Source organism: Oncorhynchus tshawytscha, linkage group LG07 (genome assembly GCF_018296145.1).
Source record: "Oncorhynchus tshawytscha isolate Ot180627B linkage group LG07, Otsh_v2.0, whole genome shotgun sequence".
Lineage (NCBI taxonomy): Eukaryota > Metazoa > Chordata > Actinopteri > Salmoniformes > Salmonidae > Oncorhynchus > Oncorhynchus tshawytscha.
The window spans coordinates 50,213,520-50,238,333 of record NC_056435.1 but is presented as its reverse complement, the minus strand read 5'-3'; the positions used below and the strand labels follow the sequence as shown (position 1 = coordinate 50,238,333).

The following is a 24,814-nucleotide window of genomic DNA, read 5'->3' as shown; positions in this document are numbered from 1 at the left end:
ATTATCATAATTTTAACAATTTCACAGTATTATTCCATCCTCATAGTGTGAAAATATAAATATAAACAGGAAAATCACATTTTTGACTGCACTGGGCCTGTAAAGTACATTAAGGCTTTGTGGTTGATGAGCTGTAAATGTCACAACAATAGCCAGCTGTCACTGCAGACAGATAGACAGCAACCCTTTGGTCCGACCTTCTATAGGTGTAAATGTGTGGTATCAGGACTACAAATGGCTATTATTATTATTATGGTTTCACTGAAAATACTCACTTTGAAATGTAGGACGCAACAGTTGTCTTTGAGAAAGGCTAGTGGACTGGAGACTCCAGCGTTTGACACTGTTGGCCTCCCTATGTGTCAACTTGGAACAGCTACTAAATTAAGTTGTGTTGGGATTTGGAAACTCAATAGGATTTTTGAGAACTTAGGTTTAAGTGGGTGTTCAGGTGTGAACATGCCTGCTTTTCCCCCTCAGAGCTGTACATACACACCAACTGTCTCTCAATATTTTGTAGCGTGCAAAAACACAAACGTACACATTTTTTTGCATAGCGATAAAGCCACTCTACAAAGTCACACTTACAAAAGAGACCAAAATCTAGAATTGTTATCTCATGTCTTCCTCTCTCTTGTTGAATGCATTGTCCAGGATAATTCCACAGATTGGAAAATAAACATCCAATTCTGTCACCCACAGGTTTTTGTTATTAAACTAAATGTGAGAAAAATACAGTCTAAGTCCTCACTTTTAGACACTGGACCAGAGGCAGAATCAGACACTTTTCATCAAGTCAGTGCACTGGAAAGGGGAGATGCCACTTCAGTGGGGGGTGTCCTATAAGTCCCAAATGTAATAGACACAGACAAGGGCCCCCTATTCACCTCCTCAGTTTATCATATTTTTGTCCCCTCAGCATCATCACTTAATCATTCCTCTTCATCTTTTTGTCTGTCTTTTCAGAAAGGTAAGGTATCCATGAAGATTTTGTCTACGATGGGTGGTGGAGGGACCAAGTCCTCCAGCTTCAGGTAGAAGATGCGCTGCAGGCCTTGGGTGCAGAGGGTGCGCAGCTCGGGGAGCTTCCCTAGCAGACGGGACAGGAAGTTGGGCTGGGGCCGCCCCGCGTCGGAGCCACTGCCGGCCACGTGGTCCCTCAGACAGGTTATGAGGCGGTTCTGGAACTCCTCCACCCGTTTGGGCTCTTTAAGGCCATGGCGATCTGAGGAGAAAAAACAAGGAGAAACCTCTTGATCAGACACATTCATAAATGGGCTTGTGACAGGCTATATACCACAAGCATATAGTATGAGTGTTTCAGTTGAGTAACCAGAACTTACCAGACTTATTGCTTTCAACTCCTAGTGGAGCAGAGAAGGGGTTCACTAAAACTAACAGTATAGTGAAATTGTGTCTGTCTGTCTGTCTGTCTTCGTGTGTTTGCATGTGAATGTGTTTCACCTGTGATGATGACGAGTGCTGCGAGGCAGGCGAATGAGGACACGTCCAGGTTCATGCGGTGGAGGCTCTGGGAGAAGTCCATGATGGAGTCGATCCAGTCGCCAAAGCCCCTCACACACTGCATACGGTGAAGGACCACACCATTGCAGAAGATCAGCTTGTTCTTCTCAGGACTCGACCTAGAGACAGAACAGCCTTAACATATATTGCAGAAACATTGGGTGCACATTTGTTTTAAAGGAATTATACAGTAAATTAGTGCGTCCCAAATGGCAGTCTATTCCCTATTAACTGCATCATTTTTGACCAGGGCCCATAGGGAATAGGGTGCCATTTGGGATGCAGACAATGTTTACAGTGGTAATTATACCTGTATGCTAGCCGGAGGATGAAGAGTTCCACGAAAGCAGATTCCAGGAGCAGCTCCTGGTCTTCTGGGCAGAAGGCGGTGAATCCTGGGATGGTCTCGGCCCATTTCCGCAGCACATCCATGGTGCCAGTCAGCAGGTCGTAGAACTGCTGGATGTCGTTGGCATCCTCTTTCTCTGATAGGCTGACCACTGTCTCATGGTACTGAGGAGTGGAAAGAGGAAAGAAAGGGATGACTCACTGCCTCTGATGTCCATCTCGTCATAACATATAGTGTGAAATGTGATCGAGATCACTTCAATCAAAGAAGATGAATTACATACAACGATATTAAAGCAAGAAGCTTAACTTTAGCTAAATTCTGAGAGAGATTCAACAGCAAAGACGAGCTACTGTAGGCACTTAACAGACAACCAATAATATGCTGTTCCATGAGTCACATGACAAGGTCTGGAGGTCTTACCTTGGAGTAGTCCAGTTTTCCAATGGCGGGGTTGGAGTCTATGTGAGCCCTGACAAGAGAGGTGATGATGTTGATGGGTGGGGTGGTGGACGCTGACTCTGGTACAGTCTTGGGTTTAGAGGGCAGACGACCCCTGCGACCTTTCAGGCTGTCTGTGCGGACGACTGTAAATGAGAGAGAGAAATAATAACAAATACTTTCACTGACTGTACGTGTCTGAAATTCTTATATGACTGTCACCGCAAGCCTCCGTTTAGCTAAACAATTGCTATATCCATTTCAGTTTCTCTTTTTCTACAAGTGGGCACTGTAAAGCTTCAGCTTAGCATTTCAGTCATTCTTAGCTTGGGTTTCACATGACTGTCAGTTCAAGCTTGGGTTTCACATCAAATATAATAGTCACTGAAGGCTTTAAGGGGGTGTAACATGGCATTACCTTCTTTCACCATTCCCACCACGAGGCACTTCTGGAAACGGCAGAATTGGCACCGGTTCCTCCTCCGCTTGTCTACTGGACAGTCTTTGTTGGCTAGGCACACATATTTAGCATTCTTCTGTACAGTTCGCTGCAAGAAGTGAAAATAAAAACAAAGAACAGTGTGATTATTTTCCTGCACATTTCTCAATGTTCCCCTCTCTTTTATAATCACACTTCTACTGGAACTGGAGCCAAGTTAATGTATGAATAGGTTATTATGTGCAACTGAATTATAAAAAATTCTGAGGCAGCCAGTCTGCAAAATAATAATAATATAAGTACTGTGATGCTTCCTACCTTAAAGAAGCCCTTGCAGCCCTCACAGGTGCGGACCCCGTAGTGCTGACAGGAGGCGTTGTCCCCACACACCGCACAGCGACCCTCGTTGGCTCCGGGGCTGCAGATCTTAGGGGACAACATAGGCCCCTCCATGAGCCCGGGGCTGTCCAGGGACACCTGGTCCAGGGATAAGGGGGTGTAATGGAGAGGGGAGGCATGCTGCTGTGAGGGCTGGAAGAAAGGGTCCTCCTCACCTTGATGGGGGCCCTGATGCTGCCCCAGGGGGGAATGCTGCTCCACCGGGGGGGTGAAGGTGAAGAAGGAGGGTTGCTGAGCTAAGCCTGACTTATCAGCCACCCAGCACCCAGGGCCTGGGGAGTAGGGGCTGAAGGGGGAGTCCCAGGCCGAGCCAGGCTGGCTCTGGAAGCCCGGGGTGGGTGGGGAGGCGGTGGCCGACGCAGGGCTGCCATAGTAATCGGAGCCACAGGAGGACAGCGTCTCGTCGAGGTAGCTGAGGGCAAAGGAGCCCGGGTAGCAGCCGTACACTTGGAGGTCGTCCAGTTTGAAGGCTGAGTGCTGAGCCTGAGGGCTGGAGCTGCCGCCGGCAGCGGGGCCGGAGGGGGCATTGGAGGCAGAGGTGGTGATCTGGCACGAGTAGGCGTCAAACTCGCCCACGTAGCCGCTGCCCACCAGGGTGTTGATGCTGGGGAGGGAGGAGGCGGTGATCTGGTCCCGCTGGGCACCGATGTCCATGGCTGGCTTAGCACTGAGGTCAGGGTTCAGGAACTCAGAGATAAAGTAGTTGTTGTCGTAGGGCACAGTTCCATACTGAGTTTGAACACAGGGCATTGCTAAAAAAAGACAAAACAATATTTAAGAAAAATATTCTGAAGCCAAATAGTTGCATTCTGTAGTCGCTGTTCTTAATTGTTGTTATTCGAAAACATAATGTAAACTTTCACTGCTATGCGGATGACACACAGCTGTACATTTCAATGAAACATGGTGAAGCCCCAAAATTGCCCTCGCTAGAAGCATGTGTTTCAGACATAAGGAAGTGGATGGCTGCAAACTTTCTACTATTAAACTCGGACAAAACAGAGATGCTTGTTCTAGGTCCCAAGAAACAAAGAGATATTCTGTTGAATCTGACAATTAATCTTAATGGTTGTACAGTCGTCTCAAATAAAACTGTGAAGGACCTCGGCGTTACTCTGGACCCTGATCTCTCTTTTGAAGAACATATCAAGACCATTTCAAGGACATCTTTTTTCCATCTACGTAACATTGCTAAAATCAGAAACTTTCTGTCCAAAAATGATGCAGAAAAATTAATCCATGCTTTTGTCACTTCTAGGTTAGACTACTGCAATGCTCTATTTTCCGGCTACCCGGATAAAGCACTAAATAAACTTCAGTTAGTGCTAAATACGGCTGCTAGAATCCTGACTAGAACCAAAAAATTTGATCATATTACTCCAGTGCTAGCCTCTCTACACTGGCTTCCTGTCAAAGCAAGGGCTGATTTCAAGGTTTTACTGCTAACCTACAAAGCATTACATGGGCTTGCTCCTACCTATCTCTCTGATTTGGTCCTGCCGTACATACCTACACATACGCTACGGTCACAAGACGCAGGCCTCCTAATTGTCCCTAGAATTTCTAAGCAAACAGCTGGAGGCAGGGCTTTCTCCTATAGAGCTCCATTTTTATGGAACGGTCTGCCTACCCATGTCAGAGACGCAAACTCGGTCTCAACCTTTAAGTCTTTACTGAAGACTCATCTCTTCAGTGGGTCATATGATTGAGTGTAGTCTGGCCCAGGAGTGGGAAGGTGAACGGAAAGGCTCTGGAGCAACGAACCGCCCTTGCTGTCTCTGCCTGGCCGGTTCCCCTCTTTCCACTGGGATTCTCTGCCTCTAACCCTATTACAGGGGCTGGGTCACTGGCTTACTGGGGCTCTCTCATGCCGTCCCTGGAGGGGGTGCGTCACCTGAGTGGGTTGATTCACTGTTGTGGTCATCCTGTCTGGGTTGGCGCCCCCCTTGGGTTGTGCCGTGGCGGAGATCTTTGTGGGCTATACTCAGCCTTCTCTCAGGATGGTAAGTTGGTGGTTGAAGATATCCCTCTAGTGGTGTGGGGGCTGTGCTTTGGCAAAGTGGGTGGGGTTATATCCTTCCTGTTTGGCCCTGTCCGGGGTGACCTCGGATGGGGCCACAGTGTCTCCTGACCCCTCCTGTCTCAGCCTCCAGTATTTATGCTGCAGTAGTTTGTGTGTCGGGGGCTGGGGTCAGTTTGTTATATCTGGAGTACTTCTCCTGTCCTATTCGGTGTCCTGTGTGAATCTAAGTGTGCATTCTCTAATTCTCTCCTTCTCTCTTTCTTTCTCTCTCTCGGAGGACCTGAGCCCTAGGACCTGAGCTCCAGGACTACCTGACATGATGACTCCTTGCTGTCCCCAGTCCACCTGGCCATGCTGCTGTTCCAGTTAACTGACCTGAGCCCTAGGACCATGCCCCAGGACTACCTGACATGATGACTCCTTGCTGTCCCCAGTCCACCTGGCCATGCTGCTGCTCCAGTTTCAACTTCCACCTGACTGTGCTGCTGCTCCAGTTTTCAACTGTTCTGCCTTATTATTATTCGACCATGCTGGTCATTTATGAACATTTGAACATCTTGGCCATGTTCTGTTATAATCTCCACCCGGCACAGCCAGAAGAGGACTGGCCACCCCACATAGCCTGGTTCCTCTCTAGGTTTCTTCCTAGGTTTTGGCCTTTCTAGGGAGTTTTTCCTAGCCACCGTGCTTCTACACCTGCATTGCTTGCTGTTTGGGGTTTTAGGCTGGGTTTCTGTACAGCACTTTGAGATATCAGCTGATGTACGAAGGGCTATATAAATAAATTAGATTTGATTTGATTTGTTCTCTATCAAAACGTGAGGCCAACATAACTGCTGAAATTACGAAATAATTGAAATGGTGCCATTTATGCTGAGTAATGTAGCATGAGTAGACCCTATAGGCCCACCTGCCGTACGCTCCAAGTTCACCATCACTCCAGCCAAACCAGGTGCAATAACCTGTAAACAACTCTACAACTATCATCTGCAAGCCTCCTTACTAATCACTTAAGTCAACAACAGTAAAGAAACTTAACCCGTCTTAGGGATCCCTTTTTAACACCTCTCCAATAGCGCATCCTGACATCATCCCATACAGAAACACTTCCCCCCTCTCCTCATGCTGCCACAGCTTTAGGCCTCTTGGTACCCCTTTGGTGATTCTGAGAAAGCCTGGAAAGCCGGCTGACTGGCTGATGGGGAGATAGTCTTGCTGGAGGATATTGATTACTGGCTTTGAATGCTTTGAAACCCACCCCTTCGGTTATGAACAGGGCAACCCTCCTACCCAAGGTCTGGGGATTGGGTTCCACGGTGGGCTAAATGCCAGCTGAAGAGGGGAAGGTGACAGGCCTGGCGGAGCGGAGGGATGTGGCGAGATGCTAAGGTGTCTTTAGCAGCTGGACATGTCTATGCGATTCATGTCTACCTCTCAGAACTGTCCATATCAGAACAAAATCGGATCTGGAGGATTTTTCTCCAGGAGGTGTTCTTTCACTAATCTGTAGCTATAATCATCTGATCTAATTCATATCTTAATTATTGTCTTAATTCAATTTTAGTTAAAATCGCAATGAAGGCTGTTGGTCAGTCAAAACTTTGAATATCTCAAGATATTCTGGCATGACTAAAAGCAATATAAAATAAACAATTATGCTAAATACTTGAATTTATGTGGAATCACTGCTTTTTCCTGTTTATACACTACATGACCAAAAGTATGTGGACACCTGCTTGTCGAACATCTCATTACAAAATAATATGGAGTTGGTCCCTCCTTTGCTGCTATAACAGCCTCCACTCTTCTGGAAAGGCTTTCCACTAGATGTTGGAACATTGCTGTGGGACCTTGCATCCATTCAGCCACAAGAACATTAGTGAGGTCAGGCTCTGACGTTGTGCGATTAGGCCTGGCTCGCAGTCTGCATTCCAATTCATCCCAAAGGTGTTTGATGGTGTTGAGGTCAGGGCTCTGTTAGCAATGGTGTGGCAGAAATAGCCAAATTCACTAATTTGAAGGGGTGTCCATATACTTTTGTATATATAGTGTATCATCACCAACAACATGTCTGGGTGTAAGCTATTCTGCCCCTAAACAGTGACTTGTGTTTTTACCTCTTAGCATGTGCTTTGGTGAGAGAAACTATACACTTGATGCACACAAACTAAAGTAAGAAACATCCTTGACCTATAAAAAGGGTGCTTACATCAAAAGGTCACAAGTTAACCTCTGAACCCCATGTGTAACATGCACGCAGAGGATATGTGTGCATCTGAGAAGATGAGGACAAGAGAGACAACAGTGAGACATCCGATACCGCCACTGCCTCCTCTTGAACACCCAGTAAAACTACTGGCCACATCGCCACCTGTCTGATCTTTCTCATTAGTAGCTTAAGTTTATAACAATGTGATGCATCAGCCTATTTATTTCATATAATAAAATAATACACATGGATTACGTTAATAACTGACCATGAAGAGCAAATATTACAAAACTATAAATAGCCTACCACTCATATTCTCAACTATTTCAGACCATCAATACACCCCTATTGGCCCCATATAAAAGGCCCTATAAAATAGCCCTGTTAAACAGCATAGTCTAGAGATAGGCTTTGAAACGTGCGAGGCAAAAATCAGTCAGTGATAGAGAACTGAAGGAGTGTGCGGCTGGTTGCAACACAACACACATCAACACATCGTCAATTCACAAACGTGATAGCGATCAATGTTGAATGCAGTCAAGTCTACAATGATATCCAAGACATCTATCATTTGGTCTGACATGTTATTAAGCTTTTATTTGATTAACAGTTTTAAGCAGCTGTAGCCTATTCGAATGGTATAGCATCTAAACATTGCCTTTTCTGTATATGTCATTCGAAAATAGAATGAAACTAGGCTACTTTATCACATGATCAAGAAAACAAATTTACAGTCATTGCAAGTAGGCTAAAATGCCACAAATCATTCAATAAGTAAGCTCTTTAGGAGGGTAAAGTTTTCGAAGATTAAAAAAAAGCATCCTTGCCAATCGGATCCATAACAAAACAGTGAAGACCACTAGCATGCATGCAAAATAATAATAAATACCTTTTACTAACCTGATCTATAAATCCTCTAAATTCCTTAGACAGATTTTCATTTATTCCGAGTGATGGAGAAGCATCAAGTGTATTAAACCTCTGTCTACAGTTCAGAAAGGGAATGAAATCTTCAGACTTCGGGTAGAGTGTAATATATACAGTCACTTTTATTTTGCCGTTACGTCGGGTGGCCCCGGCTCTAGGCGTGTCTTTCCGCAAAAATAGCAAAGGGGCGGTGATTTTTCCGGGTCAGGAGCCAATGGCATCGTTCTCACACAGACGTTCTTATACTCTGACGCACGCTCGGGATTCCATTGACGCAAGCGACGGCGGAACGTTTGATCTAAATTTAGACCTGGTTACACGCGTAGAGCTATAACTGCCTGGAATAGGCCAAAAATAAACGTCAGATGATTACATTGTATTGCTTAAAGCAAAGTTAATAACTGCCAAATGAGTGACAGAGATAACGTAATTAATGGTTTGTCATAGGGAAGTCCTTGTAAAGACTATATGCTGGGTCGTTTTGTTTAAGTCTATTTAAATAGCATAGGCCCTAACTATAGGCTATTCAAATGGTACACAATGTAGCCTATATAAAGGCTAATATGTCTAGTCTAACATACCATTTGTAAACAGTGACACTTGCAAACAGGGATGTAAATTGAGGGAGTTTATATACACAATTGCTCAGTTAGGTTTAATTCACTGGCTTTAAGGTCTAGCTGTAGACCTATATTCTAAGTAAAATTTGAACAATTTAGTAATTATAATACTTGTTAAACTGTACTTACATTAATAATTACACAGTAAAAATGGGCACTGTATGTAAAGTGTAAACCTTATTAATGACATAACACATTAACATATGGCATACGCTCTGTATATAGCCTCGCTATTGATATTTTACTGCTGCTTTTTAATTATTTGTTACTTCTTATTCATATTTTTTAAAAGGTATATTTTATTTATTTTATATTTTTGAAACCGCATTGTTGTTTAGGATTTGTAAGTAAGCATTTCACTGCAAGGTGTTTTCGGCGCATGTGACATACAATTTGATTTGATATTGTATGAAGGCCTTTTTATTAATCAGCTGGACTATATAATTACACTAGCCTACATTCTAGGAGGCCTGTGCTCCAATTCTCCACCCTTTTCCCCAAAGTGAGCATTTGTGCACTCCACGACATGGATTTAAAAGTATAGGATTGGTGTAACAGTCCATGCTTATAACAATCTTATGCTTTTAAATCCAAGTGCACACTTCAGGGAAGAGGGTGGAGAATTGGGATGCAGAGTAGGTGCAGCTCGACAAGTTGTAGTATGCATGGGTGTGTTGAGGGTGTGTGTACGCAGGAAAAGCCAAGCCCTGCTTGAAGCGTAACAAGCGGGAAACATATGCAGGTGGCTGCATCAAGGTATTATTATTACAATGCCAACAAGATCAGACAGGTGTATCCATACAGTCCTAAAGCCATGCAGGGCACTAAAACAACTGTAAAGGTGTTGGCACCTTCTCGACAGGTAAATGCTCAGAATTCAGGGACTGAATACCCAGTTCAATTCATGGAGGGCCGAGTGCCTGCGGGTTTTTGCTCCTCCCTTTATTGATCAATAAAGGTAATTGATTAGTAAGGAACTCCCTCACCTGGATGACTAATTTATAAAAAATATATTTTTAAACCAGCAGGCACCCCATCCTCCAGGAATTGAGTTTGACACCCCTCGTATAGCCTTCATTTTTTGCCATCTCCACTTCCTCTGGGGAAGTTTCCACAGAAACTTATATTTACTGCAAGTTTTGATCATTCTGGCAGCAGAGTACCGCTCGGGAGTGGTAGGTGCAGCTCTAGGATCAGTTTCCCCTCCCTCAATCGTAACCCTAACCCTGAAAAAGCTAAAAGTGACCCCAAATCAGGGTCTACGGACAACTTCATCCTATAACAGCAGAGTACCTAGCAAATTTAGTTGAGTCAGAAAGTGTAATGTGTGTCAGTCAACAATATGGGACAGTATGACAATCTACTACTCTATTGAACAACAACGACCTGTTTCTCAGACAAAGATGAAGTCTAGTTCAGGCCTAAAAACACAAACAAGCATGCGTGTGTGTTCATGTGTGTGTGACTCCAGACTTCCTCATTCACTCTCATTGGGGTCATACTGCAAAGTATAATATGAAGATGGTGATGTTGCTAAAAATATCAGAGAACAACCCGTACTTATACAAAAGGCCCAGTCTTACACCTGTACCCTTGCAGTAAATGTGAGTACCTGCACTTTACTGTCTATGTCTGCACTCTGCTCTCTTTCCAGTCCCAGTGCAGGCAGGCCAGGACCACAGTGCAATGACATGACTCATATCTCCAAATTCCTCCCTTGACTTTGAATCCATCCCAATCCCAACACACAGTATGTACAGTAAAACATGCTATACTGTAGAGTCAATATTCATCCATCTGGTGCACCATATTCTGGAAACTTGGGGGAAGAAACTGTTGTTTTCACCAACCACCTGGGGAGAGAGTGGGAGGGGGGGAAACCCCAGCAGTAGTCTAACCTAACTAATGTCTCAGTGTAATAGAGGCTATAGACATGGTGGAAAGATATACTGTATGATATGATATCCTATAATGCCATCCAGTCTCTCAGAGTACAATATATGTTCATCTTCTATACTTAGAGCATAGACAACAGATCTAGACCCATTGTCCCTGTAGATTTCACTCCAGAAAACACTCTGACATGTAAATTGCAAATCACTCACCAATGATAAACTGTCTATACTGATCCCCTGTATTTGAAGATAATTATAATTTCCCATTGCAGAACATTGACTTGAATGGGAAAGTTTGATCTAGTAATTCTACTTCTATGGTTGAATATAGCAGTTGGCGCCACCTATGTCCCAATAATATCTCCTTTCTCCTGAAGTGTGCACTCGTTCACCATTTATCATCAATTTTAAAGCACTGAATTGGAGGAGGGCTAGTAGGAGTTTCCACCATGTTTCTTATAACACTCATTTTCTTTAAAATCAGTGAAGGGAATTGAACAAGTGCACACTTTCAAGTGCACACTTTAGGAGGAAGGACAGATTATTGGGACGTAGCCAGAGTGTCTGCTGATCATTACACATGACATGTATACACACACCCGGTTTCCTAAGAGTAGATAAGAAAAACATTCACCATGTAGGTCAGATGACTCCCTCTCTCCAAAAGATTGACTCTCTCAAGTGTAAAGCAGAGCTACGACCAAACCCCAACACGCCCTCCCTCGGGATCAGACACTTCAGTTCCCACCATCCATCCACAGCACCCAGCTGCCATCTGACATTTATCAGCAGCCATACAAGCACAGGCCTGCGGACAAGCACAGACACCACTTAAGTAGTTGCCTCCTCACTACCACACAACAGCAAGAAATCACTAATCGCCACTCGCACCCTCTGAGGGGGTCTTTGGGCATGCTGTAAGTAATGTCTAATTAATTTTTTTAAAAGCAGGCTAGGTGAACCCACACAGAGAAACAGTGGCATTAAGAATAACCAGGATGGGTTTCCTCTTCCCTACCTAGGGGATAAAAGAGCGTCTGGAGCATCAGGACTGGCCTGGTCACAAGTCAGCTGCTTTATCCCCAAAGCGAGCCCCACCCCACACAGGCATCCTTGTGGTGATAGGCAGCGCTCCCTTTGCCGTGTTTATGAGGTAAGGCTTTGAGATGGTGGCCGTACCTGTTGAGTTAAGATTATCTGTGGAGTTAAGATCTTGGCTGAGGAGTGAAATGGAGCAGTGTCTGACACCTCTCAGGCAACAGCAGCTGCCTATATAGTCACCACACCTCCCTCCCTGGCACGCGCGCACATGCACAGGCACACACACATCTCCCTTCCTCCACGCTCTGTACATACAGTCACATCACAGCTAAGTTTTGAATATCCAGCAGGCATCCCACATGACATACTTTGAAGAAAAGGATTGTCACACTGTCACTCAGTAACAACACACATTTTACACTTGCTTCTTGCTGGACATTTTCTTATTTTTCTCACTGTGTTTATGAAGCCCAAAATTGTTCCTACATACAGAACTAGTATCATTTCACCTGTAAGGATGGTACCTGGGAGATGGGGATAGAGCCACAGGCAGGGGAAATTCTAACACTGCCTAAATCAGTGGGTTATATTATAGCTACGTAAATATAACTAGCCACAATAATGCCTTAGATCTATTAAACATGAACAGGAAACAATGGCTATTGCATAGGTGTCACGCCCTGACCATAGAGAGCCTTTGTTTCTCTATGGTATAGTAGGTCAGGATATGACTGGGGGTTATTCTAGTTGATTATTTCTATGTGGGGTTCTAGTTTATTTTTCTATGTTGGTGATTTTGTATGATTCCCAATTAGAGGCAGCTGGTAATCGTTGTCTCTAATTGTTCTCCCTGTTCACCCACGACTGCGTGGCCACGCACGCCTCCAACTCAATCATCAAGTTTGCGGATGACACAAAAGTGGTAGGCTTGATTACCAACAACGACGAGACGGCCTACAGGGAGGAGGTGAGGGCCCTTGGAGTGTGGTGTCAGGAAAATAACCTCACACTCAACGTCAAACAAAACTAAGTAGACGATTGTGGACTTCAGGAAACAGCAGAGGGAACACCCCCCTATCCACATCGATGGAACAGTAGTGGAGAGGGTAGCAAGTTTTAAGTTCCTCGGCATACACATCACAGACAAACTGAATTGGTCCACTCACACAGACAGCATCGTGAAGAAGGCGCAGCAGCGCCTCTTCAACCTCAGGAGGCTGAAGAAATTCGGCTTGTCACCAAAAGCACTCACAAACTTCTACAGATGCACAATCGAGAGCATCCTGGTGGGCTGTATCACCGCCTGGTATGGCAACTGCACCGCCCTCAACCGTAAGGCTCTCCAGAGGGTAGTGAGGTCTGCACAACGCATCACCGGGGGCAAACTACCTGCCCTCCAGGACACCTACACCACCCGATGTTACAGGAAGGCCATAAAGATCATCAAGGACATCAACCACCCGAGCCACTGCCTGTTCACCCCGCTATCATCCAGAAGGCGAGGTCAGTACAGGTGCATCAAAGCTGGGACCGAGAGACTGAAAAACAGCTTCTATCTCAAGGCCATCAGACTGTTAAACAGCCACCACTAACATTGAGTGGCTGCTGCCAACACACTGACACTGACTCAACTCCAGCCACTTTAATAATGGGAATTGATGGGAAATGATTTAAATATATCACTAGCCACTTTTAACAATGCTACCTTATATAATGTTACTTACCCTACATTATTCATCTCATATGCATACGTATATACTGTACTCTATATCATCGACTGCATCCTTATGTAATACATGTAACACTAGCCACTTTAACTTTGCCACTTTGTTTACATACTCATCTCATATGTACAGTGCCTTGCGAAAGTATTCGGCCCCCTTGAACTTTGCGACCTTTTGCCACATTTCAGGCTTCAAACATAAAGGTATAAAACTGTATTTTTTTGTGAAGAATCAACAACAAGTGGGACACAATCATGAAGTGGAACGACATTTATTTGATATTTCAAACTTTTTTAACAAATCAAAAACTGAAAAATTGGGCGTGCAAAATTATTCAGCCCCCTTATGTTAATACTTTGTAGCGCCACCTTTTGCTGCGATTACAGCTGTAAGTCGCTTGGGGTATGTCTCTATCAGTTTTGCACATCGAGAGACTGTCATTTTTTCCCATTCCTCCTTGCAAAACAGCTCGAGCTCAGTGAGGTTGGATGGAGAGCATTTGTGAACAGCAGTTTTCAGTTCTTTCCACAGATTCTCGATTGGATTCAGGTCTGGACTTTGACTTGGCCATTCTAACACCTGGATATGTTTATTTTTTAACCATTCCATTGTAGATTTTGCTTTATGTTTTGGATCATTGTCTTGTTGGAAGACAAATCTCCGTCCCAGTCTCAGGTCTTTTGCAAACTCCATCAGGTTTTCTTCCAGAATGGTCCTGTATTTGGCTCCATCCATCTTCCCATCAATTTTAACCATCTTCCCTGTCCCTGCTGAAGAAAAGCAGGCCCAAACCATGATGCTGCCACCACCATGTTTGACAGTGGGGATGGTGTGTTCAGGGTGATGAGCTGTGTTGCTTTTACGCCAAACATAACGTTTTGCATTGTTGCCAAAAAGTTCAATTTTGGTTTCATCTGACCAGAGCACCTTCTTCCACATGTTTGGTGTGTCTCCCAGGTGGCTTGTGGCAAACTTTAAACGACACTTTTTATGAATATCTTTAAGAAATGGCTTTCTTCTTGCCACTCTTCCATAAAGGCCAGATTTGTGCAATATACGACTGATTGTTGTCCTATGGACAGAGTCTCCCACCTCAGCTGTAGATCTCTGCAGTTCATCCAGAGTGATCATGGGCCTCTTGGCTGCATCTCTGATCAGTCTTCTCCTTGTAAGAGCTGAAAGTTTAGAGGGACGGCCAGGTCTTGGTAGATTTGCAGTGGTCTGATACTCCTTCCATTTCAATATTATCGCTTGCACAGTGCTCCTTGGGATGTTTAAAGCTTGGGAAATCTTTTTGTATCCAAATCCGGCTTTAAACTTCTTCACAACAGTATCTCGGACCTGCCTGGTGTGTTCCTTATTCTTCATGATGCTCTCTGCGCTTTTAACGGACCTCTGAGACTATCAAAGTGCAGGTGCATTTCTACGCAGACTTGATTACACACAGGTGGATTGTATTTATCATCATTAGTCATTTAGGTCAACATTGGATCATTCAGAGATCCTCACTGAACTTCTGGAGAGAGTTTGCTGCACTGAAAGTAAAGGGGCTGAATAATTTTGCACGCCCAATTGTTCAGTTTTTGATTTGTTAAAAAAGTTTGAAATATCCAATAAATGTCGTTCCACTTCATGATAGTGTCCCACTTGTTGTTGATTCTTCACAAAAAAACAGTTTTCTATCTTTATGTTTGAAGCCTGAAATGTGGCAAAAGGTCGCAAAGTCCAAGGGGGCCGAATACTTTCGCAAGGCACTGTATATACTGTACTCGATACCATCTACTGTATCTTGCCTATGCTGCTCTGTACCATCACTCATTCATATATCCTTATGTACATATTCTTTATCCCCTTACACTGTGTATAAGACAGTAGTTTTGGAATTGTTAGTTAGATTACTTGTTGGTTATTACTGCATTGTCGGAACTAGAAGCACAAGCATTTCGCTACACTCGCACTAACATCTGCTAACCATGTGTATGTGACAAATAAAATTTGATTTGATTTGGGATCATATTTAAGTAGTTATTGTTCCTACCTGTGTTTGTGGGATATTGTATTTTGAGTAAGTGTACGTAGCACCTCTGTAGTCACGGTTCGTTGTTAGTTTTTTTTTTTGTTGTCTTTATTAAGTTTCACTTCATCAATAAAATTCTGTGGAACTCAACATCCGCTGCGTCTTGGTCCATTGCTACAAACGATCGTGACAATAGGGAAATATCAACCAACCCCTTGAGGTGTACAACATGTATTAAACACTTATTTGTTTCTTTATTTCAGATTCCCTCAAAACACTTTTTCCCCAATCATGCACCATGTAGTTGCTAATCAACCATAGACTCAATTTAGTAGACTTTATTCAATTTCAGACATAATTAAGTTGATCAACACATACACCTAAACTTAGATTTACAATGTTATCAATTCCAGGCATAGCCTTCTATCTATCTTCTATTTTTTACCTTTATTTATCCAGGAAGTCCCATTGAGGTCAGGAAACCTCTTCACAAGGGAGAACTGTTGTTGTGCATAGAGAGTGCTCAACATGAGAACCCCACAGGGAATGATCAGGTGCTGGTCGATGAAGTTGAAAATAAAAAACTGATGACCCCAATCTGAACAGTCTTTGACAGCTGTTTAAATTTGTAAGTCTGAAATCCTATACTTCAACCCATCACAGGGCCCCATGGATCCCATTGGTGAATGTTTCAGCTCACAAACCCCCCTTATCCTAGTAGATTCACACCTTGAGAAGCAGTGACAGGGATGAATAATGGAGGGGATGTGGCTAAAAATGGGGCGGCTGCATCAGATATCGTTCCCCTCTCCTAGGTATTAGTTTAGGCCTGGGACCTTTTGTAAAGCCTTGGCAATGCAAACTTAGACGTGACACAAGACATAGCTGTACACTACATGATGGTTCAATTGGGTAAGGCCTTTCCACTTTTAATGGCTATGATGACAGATGTCACATAATGTGACTGATAAAAGTTATAGCACATGAATTGATATGCTTACCATAGCATGATGTGGGCTTAGGCTTTATGAGGAATGGTAAGAGTACAGGGTCACAATCAGGAAGTTATAATTATATGTGTTACATTCCTGCAGTCAGCATGCCAATTGCACACTCCCTAAAAACTTGAGACATCTGTGGCATTGTGTCATGTGACAAAACTGCACATCTTAGTGGCCTTTTATTGTCCTCAGCACAAGGTGCACCTGTGTAGTGATCATGCTGTTTAATCAGCTTCATGATATGCAATACCTCTCAGGTAGATGGATTATCTTGGCAAAGGAGAAATGCTCACTAACAGGGATGTAAACAAATTTGTGTACAATATTTGAGAGAAATAAGGTTTTTGTGGATCTTTTATTTCAGCTCATGAGACATGGCACCAACACTTTACATATTGCATTTATATTTTTGTTCAGTATAAGTCAACATCCTAAAGGGTGATTTTTAGCTCACAGTCCCATAGAGGGCCTTGGTCAAAAGTAGTAGACTAAATAAGGAATAGGGTACCATTTGGGACACAGCCCAGCTGTGGGCTATGGGATATTTCCAGATATTTGAGGAAAATATTAATTATATACATTTTTATTATGTAAATCTGAAAAGTAACCATGCACTGGAATAGCTTGTTTGTTTTAATGCCTCATAGCATTGCTACTGTAAGGACAGGTATGGGAACATAAACCAAGTGAAGACACCAGAGATTATGATAATAATGCATGAGAGTGGCACAACCACCACACAGCTACTGCTCACACATACCTCAAGAAGTCATGGCAACCATCAACACCACTGTCTGCCTGTCACTGAGTAAGAAGTTGTCTGAACTCTTGTGGGTTATCTCAAGGTGACCCAGAAGTTACATGCCATTCCCTATGATGTGCTGATCTAAGTTTAGCTTTTGTCAGTCTTGGTTAGGTTGACAGTTCATATTGGATATTTTTAGGCACATAATGTTTTGGTCTGTAATTTTTATCATAGGTACACTGAGAGACGGGACCTAAAACAAAAATCCAGAAAATCACATTGTGTGATTTTTAAGTAATTAATTTGCATTTTATTGCATGACATAAGTATTTGATCACCTACCAACCAGTAAGAATTCCGGCTCTCACAGACATGTTAGTTTTTATTTAAGAAGCCCTCCTGTTCTCCACTCATTACCTGTATTAACTGCACCTGTGATCTTCCTGTCTGGGTTGGCGCCCCCCCTTGGGTTGTGCCGTGGCGGAGATCTTTGTGGGCTATACTCGGCCTTGTCTCAGGATGGTAAGTTGGTGGTTGAAGATATCCCTCTAGTGGTGTGGGGTTATATCCTTCCTGTTTGGCCCTGTCCGGGGGTGTCTTCGGATGGGGCCACAGTGTCTCCTGAGCCCTCCTGTCTCAGCCTCCAGTATTTATGCTGCAGTAGTTTGTGTCGGGGGGCAAGGGTCAGTTTGTTATATCTGGAGTACTTCTCCTGTCCTATTCGGTATCCTGTGTGAATTTAAGTATGCTCTCTCTAATTCTCTTTCTTTCTCTCTCTCGGAGGACCTGAGCCCTAGGACCATGCCTCAGGACTACCTGACATGATGACTCCTTGCTGTCCCCAGTCCACCTGGCCGTGCTGCTGCTCCAGTTTCAACTGTTCTGCCTTATTATTATTTGACCATGCTGGTCATTTATGAACATTTGAACATCTTGGCCATGTTCTGTTATAATCTCCACCCGGCACAGCCAGAAGAGGACTGGCCACCCCACATAGCCTGGTTCCTCTCTAGGTTTCTTCCTAGGTTTTGGCCTTTCTAGGGAGTTTTTCCTAGCCACCGTGCTTCTACACCTGCATTGCTTGCTGTTTGGGGTTTTAGGCTGGGTTTCTGTACAGCACTTTGAGATATCAGCTGATGTACGAAGGGCTATATAAATAAATTTGATTTGACCTGTTTGAACTCATTACCTGTATAAAAGACACCTGTCCACACACACAATCAAACAGACTCCAACCTCTCCACAATGGCCAAGACCAGAGAGCTGTGTAAGGACATCAGGGATAAAATTGTAGACCTGCACAAGGCTGGGATGGGCTACAGGACAATAGCCAAGCAGCTTGGTGAGAAGGCAACAACTGTTGGCGCAATTATTAGAAAATGGAATAAGTTCAAGATGATGGTCAATCACCCTCGGTCTGGGGCTCCATGCAAGATCTCACCTCGTGGGGCATCAATGATCATGAGGAAGGTGAGGGATCAGCCCAGAACTACACGGCAGGACCTGGTCAATGACCTGAAGTGAGCTGGGACCACAGTCTCAAAGAAAACCATTAGTAACACACTACGCCGTCATGGATTAAAATCCTGCAGTGCAGGCAAGGTCCCCCTGCTCAAGCCAGCCCATGTCCAGGCCCGTCTGAAGTTTCCAATGACCATTTGGATGATCCAGAGGAGGAATGGGAGAAGGTCATGTGGTCTGATGAGACAAAAATATAGCTTTTTGGTCTAAACTCCACTCACGTGTTTGGAGGAAGAAGAAGGATGAGTACAACCCCAAGAACACCATCCCAACCGAGAAGCATGGAGGTGGAAACATCATTCTTTGGGGATGCTTTTCTGCAAAGGGGACAGGACAACTGCACCGTATTGAGGGGAGGATGGATGGGGCCATGTATCGTGAGATCTTGGCCAAAAACCTCCTTCCCTCAGTAAGAGCATTGAAGATGGGTTGTGGTTGGGTCTTCCAGCATGACAACGAGCCGAAACACACAGCCAGGGCAACTAAGGATTGGCTCCGTAAGAAGCATCTCAAGGTCCTGGAGTTGCCTAGCCAGTCTCCAGACCTGAACCCAATAGAACATCTTTGGAGGGAGCTGAAAGTCCGTATTGACCAGCGACAGCCCCGAAACCTGAAGGATCTGGAGAAGGTCTGTATGGAGGAGTGGGCCAAAATCCCTGCTGCAGTGTGTGCAAACCAGGTCAAGAACTACAGGAAACATATAATCTCTGTAATTGCAAGCAAAGGTTTCTGTACCAAATATTAAGTTCTGCTTTTCAGATGTATCAAATACTTATGTCATGCAATAAAATGCAAATTAATTACTTACTAATCATACAATGTGATTTTCTGGATTTTTGTTTTAGATTCCGTCTCTCACAGTTGAAGTGTACCTATGATAAATTACAGACCTCTACATGCTTTGTAAGTAGGAAAACTTGCAAAATCGGCAGTGTATCAAATACTTGCTCTCCCCACTGTATATGTGTACCTATGATGAAAATTACAGGCCTCTCATCTTTTGAAGTGGGAGAACTTGCACAATTTGTGGCTGACTAAATACTTTTTTGCCCCACTGTATATCTATATATATACTGATACTGTATGTGTGTATATATTCATACAGTATCAGTCACAATTCTGGATACACCTACTCATAAGGTTTATTTGAATTTTTTTACTCTGTAGAATAATAGAAGACATCAAAACTATGAAATAACCCATATGGAATCATGTCGTAAACACAAAAGTTCAAAAAATCTAAACATATTTTATATTTGAGATTCTTGAAAGTAGCCACCCTTTGCCTTGATGACAGCTTTGCACACTCTTGGCATTCTCTCAACCAGCTTCACCTGGAATGCTTTTCATCAGGTAGTCACCTGGAATGCATTTCAATTAACAGGTGTGCCTTGTTTAAAGTTAATTTGTGGAATTTCTTTCCTTCTTAATGCGTTCGAGCCAATCAGTTGTGTTGTGACAGGGTAGGGGGGGATATACAGAAGATGGTCTTTTATCCAAATAGGACTAAGCCCATATTATGGCAAGAAAAAAATCTAATAAGCAAAGAGAAACGACAGCCCATCATTACTTTCAGACATGAAGGTCAGTCAATACGAAACATTTCAAGAACTTTGAAAGTTTCTTCAAGTGCAGTTGCAAAGACCATCAAGCGCTATGATGAAACTGGCTCTCATGAGGACCACCACAGGAAAGGAAGACCCAGAGATACTTCTGCTGCAGAGGATAAGTTCATTAGAATAACTGCACCTCAGATTGCAGCCCAAATAAATGCTTCACAAAGTTCATGTAACAGACACATGTCAATATCAACTGTTCAGAAGAGACTGTGTGAATCAGGTCTTCATGGTCGAATTGCTGCAAAGAAACCACTTCTAAGAAGAAGAGACGTGCTTGGGCCTAGAAACACGAGCAATGGACATAGACCAGTGGAAATCTGTCCTTTGGTCTGAGTCCAAATTTGAGATGTTTGGTCCCAACCACCGTGTCTATGTGAGACACAGAGTAGGTGATTTTTTACAGATACCAGACCAGGTCCAGATCCCCATCATTCGCTGGAGAAGAAAATGTAGATTTCGCAGGAAAAGATCAGGGTGCCTTGTGAGGATCAGGAGACGAGTGGCTAATCTACCGTTCCCTTCCGTCCTACTAGCTAACGTTCAATCGCTGGAAAATAAATGGAACTGAAAGCATGTATATCCTACCAACAGGACATTAAAAACTGTAATATCTTATGTTTCACTGAGTCGTGGCTGAACGACGACATTAAGAACATGGGAACAGCAGCCTCTGGGAAAACACGGGGCGGGTGCAATTGCATATACGTAAACAACAGCTGGTGCACTCCAGCATAGACGGTTCTCTCTGCTACCGCATGGCAAGCAGTACCAGAGCGCCAAGTCTTGGCCCAAGAGGCTTCAAACAGCTTCTACCCCCAAGCCATGAGACTCCTGAACAGCTAATCAAATGGCTACCCAGGCTATTTGCATTCCCCCTGTACCCCCTGTACCCCTGTATATAGCCCTGCTATTGTTATTTACTATTGCTCTTTAACTATTTGTTATTCTTATCTCATAATTATTTTATTTTTGTAGGTATTTTCTTAAAACTGCATTGTTGGTTAAGGGCTTATAAGTAAGCATTTCACTGTCAGGTTGTATTCGGCGCATGTGACAAATACAATTTGATGATCTCTGCATCTGTGGTTCCCACCGTGAAGCATGGAGGAGCAGGTGTGATAGTGTGGTGGTGCTTTGCTGGTGACTGCCCTGTGAGGATCCAAATAAGTCAGATCAGCATTGCAATAAATAACTTCAACCACACCCTGTTGTAAATCAAGGGATAGAACATTCAGCATCTCCCTCTCCAATGTTCACCAGAGGAATGTGCCTTTGTCTACACAGACCTTTTCCCGACGAAATGCTAACACGTTCTAAAGTGAATACTGGAACAATATTTCTAACATAGAATGTGGGGAATGGTTAGAGGCGACCTAAAACAACACTGATTTGGTTGTTATTTTGTGATGTCATTAAACATGTTATAAAGGAAATACTGCAAATTGGAAAGTATACCAACTATATGCATGAAGTGTCCATCCGATGCATTGTGCATGAATTATGAAACATTTTGCAAGTGTTTTTGTTAAGAGAGGGATGTGATTTTAGAAACTATAATTGTTTCCATAACTTTGTACAAGGAAGTCACCGCCCCCTTGAGTGAGGTCAGAGAGCATGTCAGCCTGGCAAAATTGCCCTTTTGAATGAACTGTATAAAATAATGGATTAAGAATTAACATATCAGACCAGAAAGACATTGAGCTGCAACTCGCGTTTAAAGTGGTTTGAACTCTGAATATCAACACGAGGTAGAGACGATAAAGTCACCTCCCGGACAGTCAGTGGTACAGCTGATTAGCTGTCCTAAGTAAAGTATCTAGAAAAGCTCATTTAAGTGGGATCATTCCATTAATCGTATTATGCTACTCTCATCACCCCACTGGAAACCATTGACATGGCTGGCTAGCCTATCTTCGAAGAAGCATCTTCCAGAGCGAATGGAAGTTGAATAAACTCTGTAGTTCTGTTCCAAACTACACTACAAGTCACCAGATACCGGACCACAGCAGAGGAGAACAACAGTAGAATACGGGTGCGAACCCCTTTGGGACAATCATTGCCTTACAAGCATGCCGTTAAAAGGCCCAACTCCCTTTCCAAGGTGGCCTGTTTTCGACAGAAATACACAAAGACATTTCACGAAAATACATTCATGATTTCTTACTCAGAGGGCGGCGGTTCATGTGCAAAGTATATGATTACTGTGAGAGTAGTTTCTAAATGTACCAAAGTATTATCTCTCTCTTTCACCCCCTCTCTCTCACCCCCTCTCTCTCTCACCCCCTCCATGACTCATGACTTTTGTAACAAACAGTCATATTATGTCAGTCAGTTTATCCTGTGATACCATTTAGTTAGCTAGCAAATAAATAATTAAACAAATGTGTAGTACTGAATAAGGTAAGGCTCGGGTTTTTGCAGATGCAAGGAGGATACGACTGTTCAGAATGATGATATGATACGAGGTTGTGATTAATAAGTTGACTGTTTATAGATGTGCTAGATTAAGACTTTTAGAGTTTAATTCAAGAGATGGTAACTCTTTAAAGAACCGCTTTAGTGGTGTCCCAATTCCTAATGAGCTAATTGTTACATGATAAATTTAATTGGGTAACAATTAAACCTAGAGATAGTTGATTAGATAAATAACAGTCACCAGAATAATGAAAGTAAAGTCACGACACTGTCAGTGATTTATTTAGAATTCAAGGCACACTTAACCATCACGGCTACCACAGCATTCTGCAGCAATACGACATCCCATCTGGTTTGCGCTTAGTGGGACTATCATTAGTTTTTCAACAGGACAATGACCCAAAACACATCTCCAGGCTGTGTAAGGGCTATTTGACCAAGAAGGAGAGTGATGGAGTGCTGCATCAGATGACCTGGCCTCCACAATCCCCCGACCTCAACCCAATTGAGATGGTTTGGGATGAGTTGGAACGCAGAGTAAAGGAATAGCAGCCAACAAGTGCTCAGCATATGTGGGAACTCATTCAAGACTGTTGGAAAAGAATTCCAGGTGAAGCTGTTTGAGACAATGCCAAGAGTGTGCAAAGCTGTCATCAAGGCAAAGGGTGGCTTCTTTGAAGAACATAAAATCTAAAATATATTTTGATTTGTTGAACACTTTTTTGGTTACTACATGATTCCATATGGGTTATTTCATAGTGTCGATGTCTTCACTATTATTCTGGTACTGGTACTGTATATGCAATAATTACAAAATGTGAGTGGACAGGATTGGACATTCTTGATTCCTGATTATTATTTGAAAGAGACATTATGTGATGAATATTTTGAACATGCAGTGCGCAGGTTAGCCTTTTTAGTCATACATCTTGTTCTAGACTAGAGGCAGCTCTGCAGAGTGGGCACTATTTGGCACAGCTACAAAGTCATAAAATCAGATTTTTCCCTAACCTTAACCACACTGCTAACCCTAATGCCTAACCCTAACCCTACATAAAGAACAAAAAGCACATTTTTGTTTTCAGGAATTTTTAGAATATACCCAATTTTGAGTTAGCAGCTGGCCTATCTAAGGGGAAATAGCTCAGTTCTGCCTCCAGGACAAGACTGACAATGAACGTAAACCGTTAACCTACATACAGTGCAAAGGCTACTTGTGTTGCCTATTTTGCAAATATTTTCCCTTTACATAAATGGGCTATTTGTAGGTGATGTAGCCTTTGCAAACATACATTTTTATTAAAATAAAAGCTTTAGAAAAAACGTTAACTTGCCTGAGCATCATCATGTTGTTGTAACTATCCTCTTGTCCGTAGTTTCGCTTCATTCCACATCAATCTCAAAGCGCAACACTCTCGTCGTCATTTTACTCCCAGCCAGTCCGATTTTTCAGGTTAATCTCTACTGTCTGTCTGCATGCTTTATATGTTTACAAAGCTCTGCATGTTTACTCTTCTGCTTTTTATATTGAAGTCATTTCAAAAGACACAAGAAGATCAACAAAACAGCAAAGTCCTTAAAACAAAGTGGGCTTTTCTTCACTGCTTTTCTTCATGCAATTTGATGCTTGTTTTCCAGCTAAATTAACTCCCCTTTGTTCCATTCACTGTTTCGTATTCGATAGAATGGGAGATGCTTGTCTCGCGAAGAACAATGAGGGCCAGTCTCTCCGATGACGTAAATCAAGGGTTCCCATTGACGTTGGTGGAATCCCTGCATGTGACGTAGGTCAGATCTGTCGATGTCAGGGACTTAGAGATACACAATTCAATGGTTGAGGACGTCAAAAATAAGAAAAAGAGAAACAAGTTTCTAAAAATAGATTGCGGAAGAATAGCCTATTGT

General features: G+C 43.2%; 1 protein-coding gene across 3 annotated transcripts; it reads right to left on the bottom strand.

Moving 5' to 3' along the window:
• Window positions 1-24,538, bottom strand: LOC112254749 (nuclear receptor subfamily 4 group A member 1). 3 transcript variants are annotated; one of them, XM_042324578.1, is made up of 7 exons: window positions 24,244-24,538; window positions 3,072-3,904; window positions 2,733-2,862; window positions 2,297-2,460; window positions 1,835-2,037; window positions 1,465-1,643; window positions 1-1,225 (listed from the first exon to the last, which is right to left on the bottom strand). In XM_042324578.1, the coding sequence occupies exons 2-7, from the start codon at window positions 3,900-3,902 to the stop codon at window positions 963-965; spliced, it is 1,770 nt and encodes a 589-aa protein (XP_042180512.1). In that variant the 5' UTR covers window positions 3,903-3,904; window positions 24,244-24,538; the 3' UTR covers window positions 1-962. The 3 variants fall into 3 exon arrangements, with proteins under 3 accessions (XP_042180512.1, XP_024283322.1, XP_024283323.1); XM_024427554.2 differs by lacking the exon at window positions 24,244-24,538 and adding an exon at window positions 8,285-8,437; XM_024427555.2 differs by lacking the exon at window positions 24,244-24,538 and adding an exon at window positions 8,274-8,429.
• Between the last annotated feature and the right edge of the window lie 276 nt (window positions 24,539-24,814).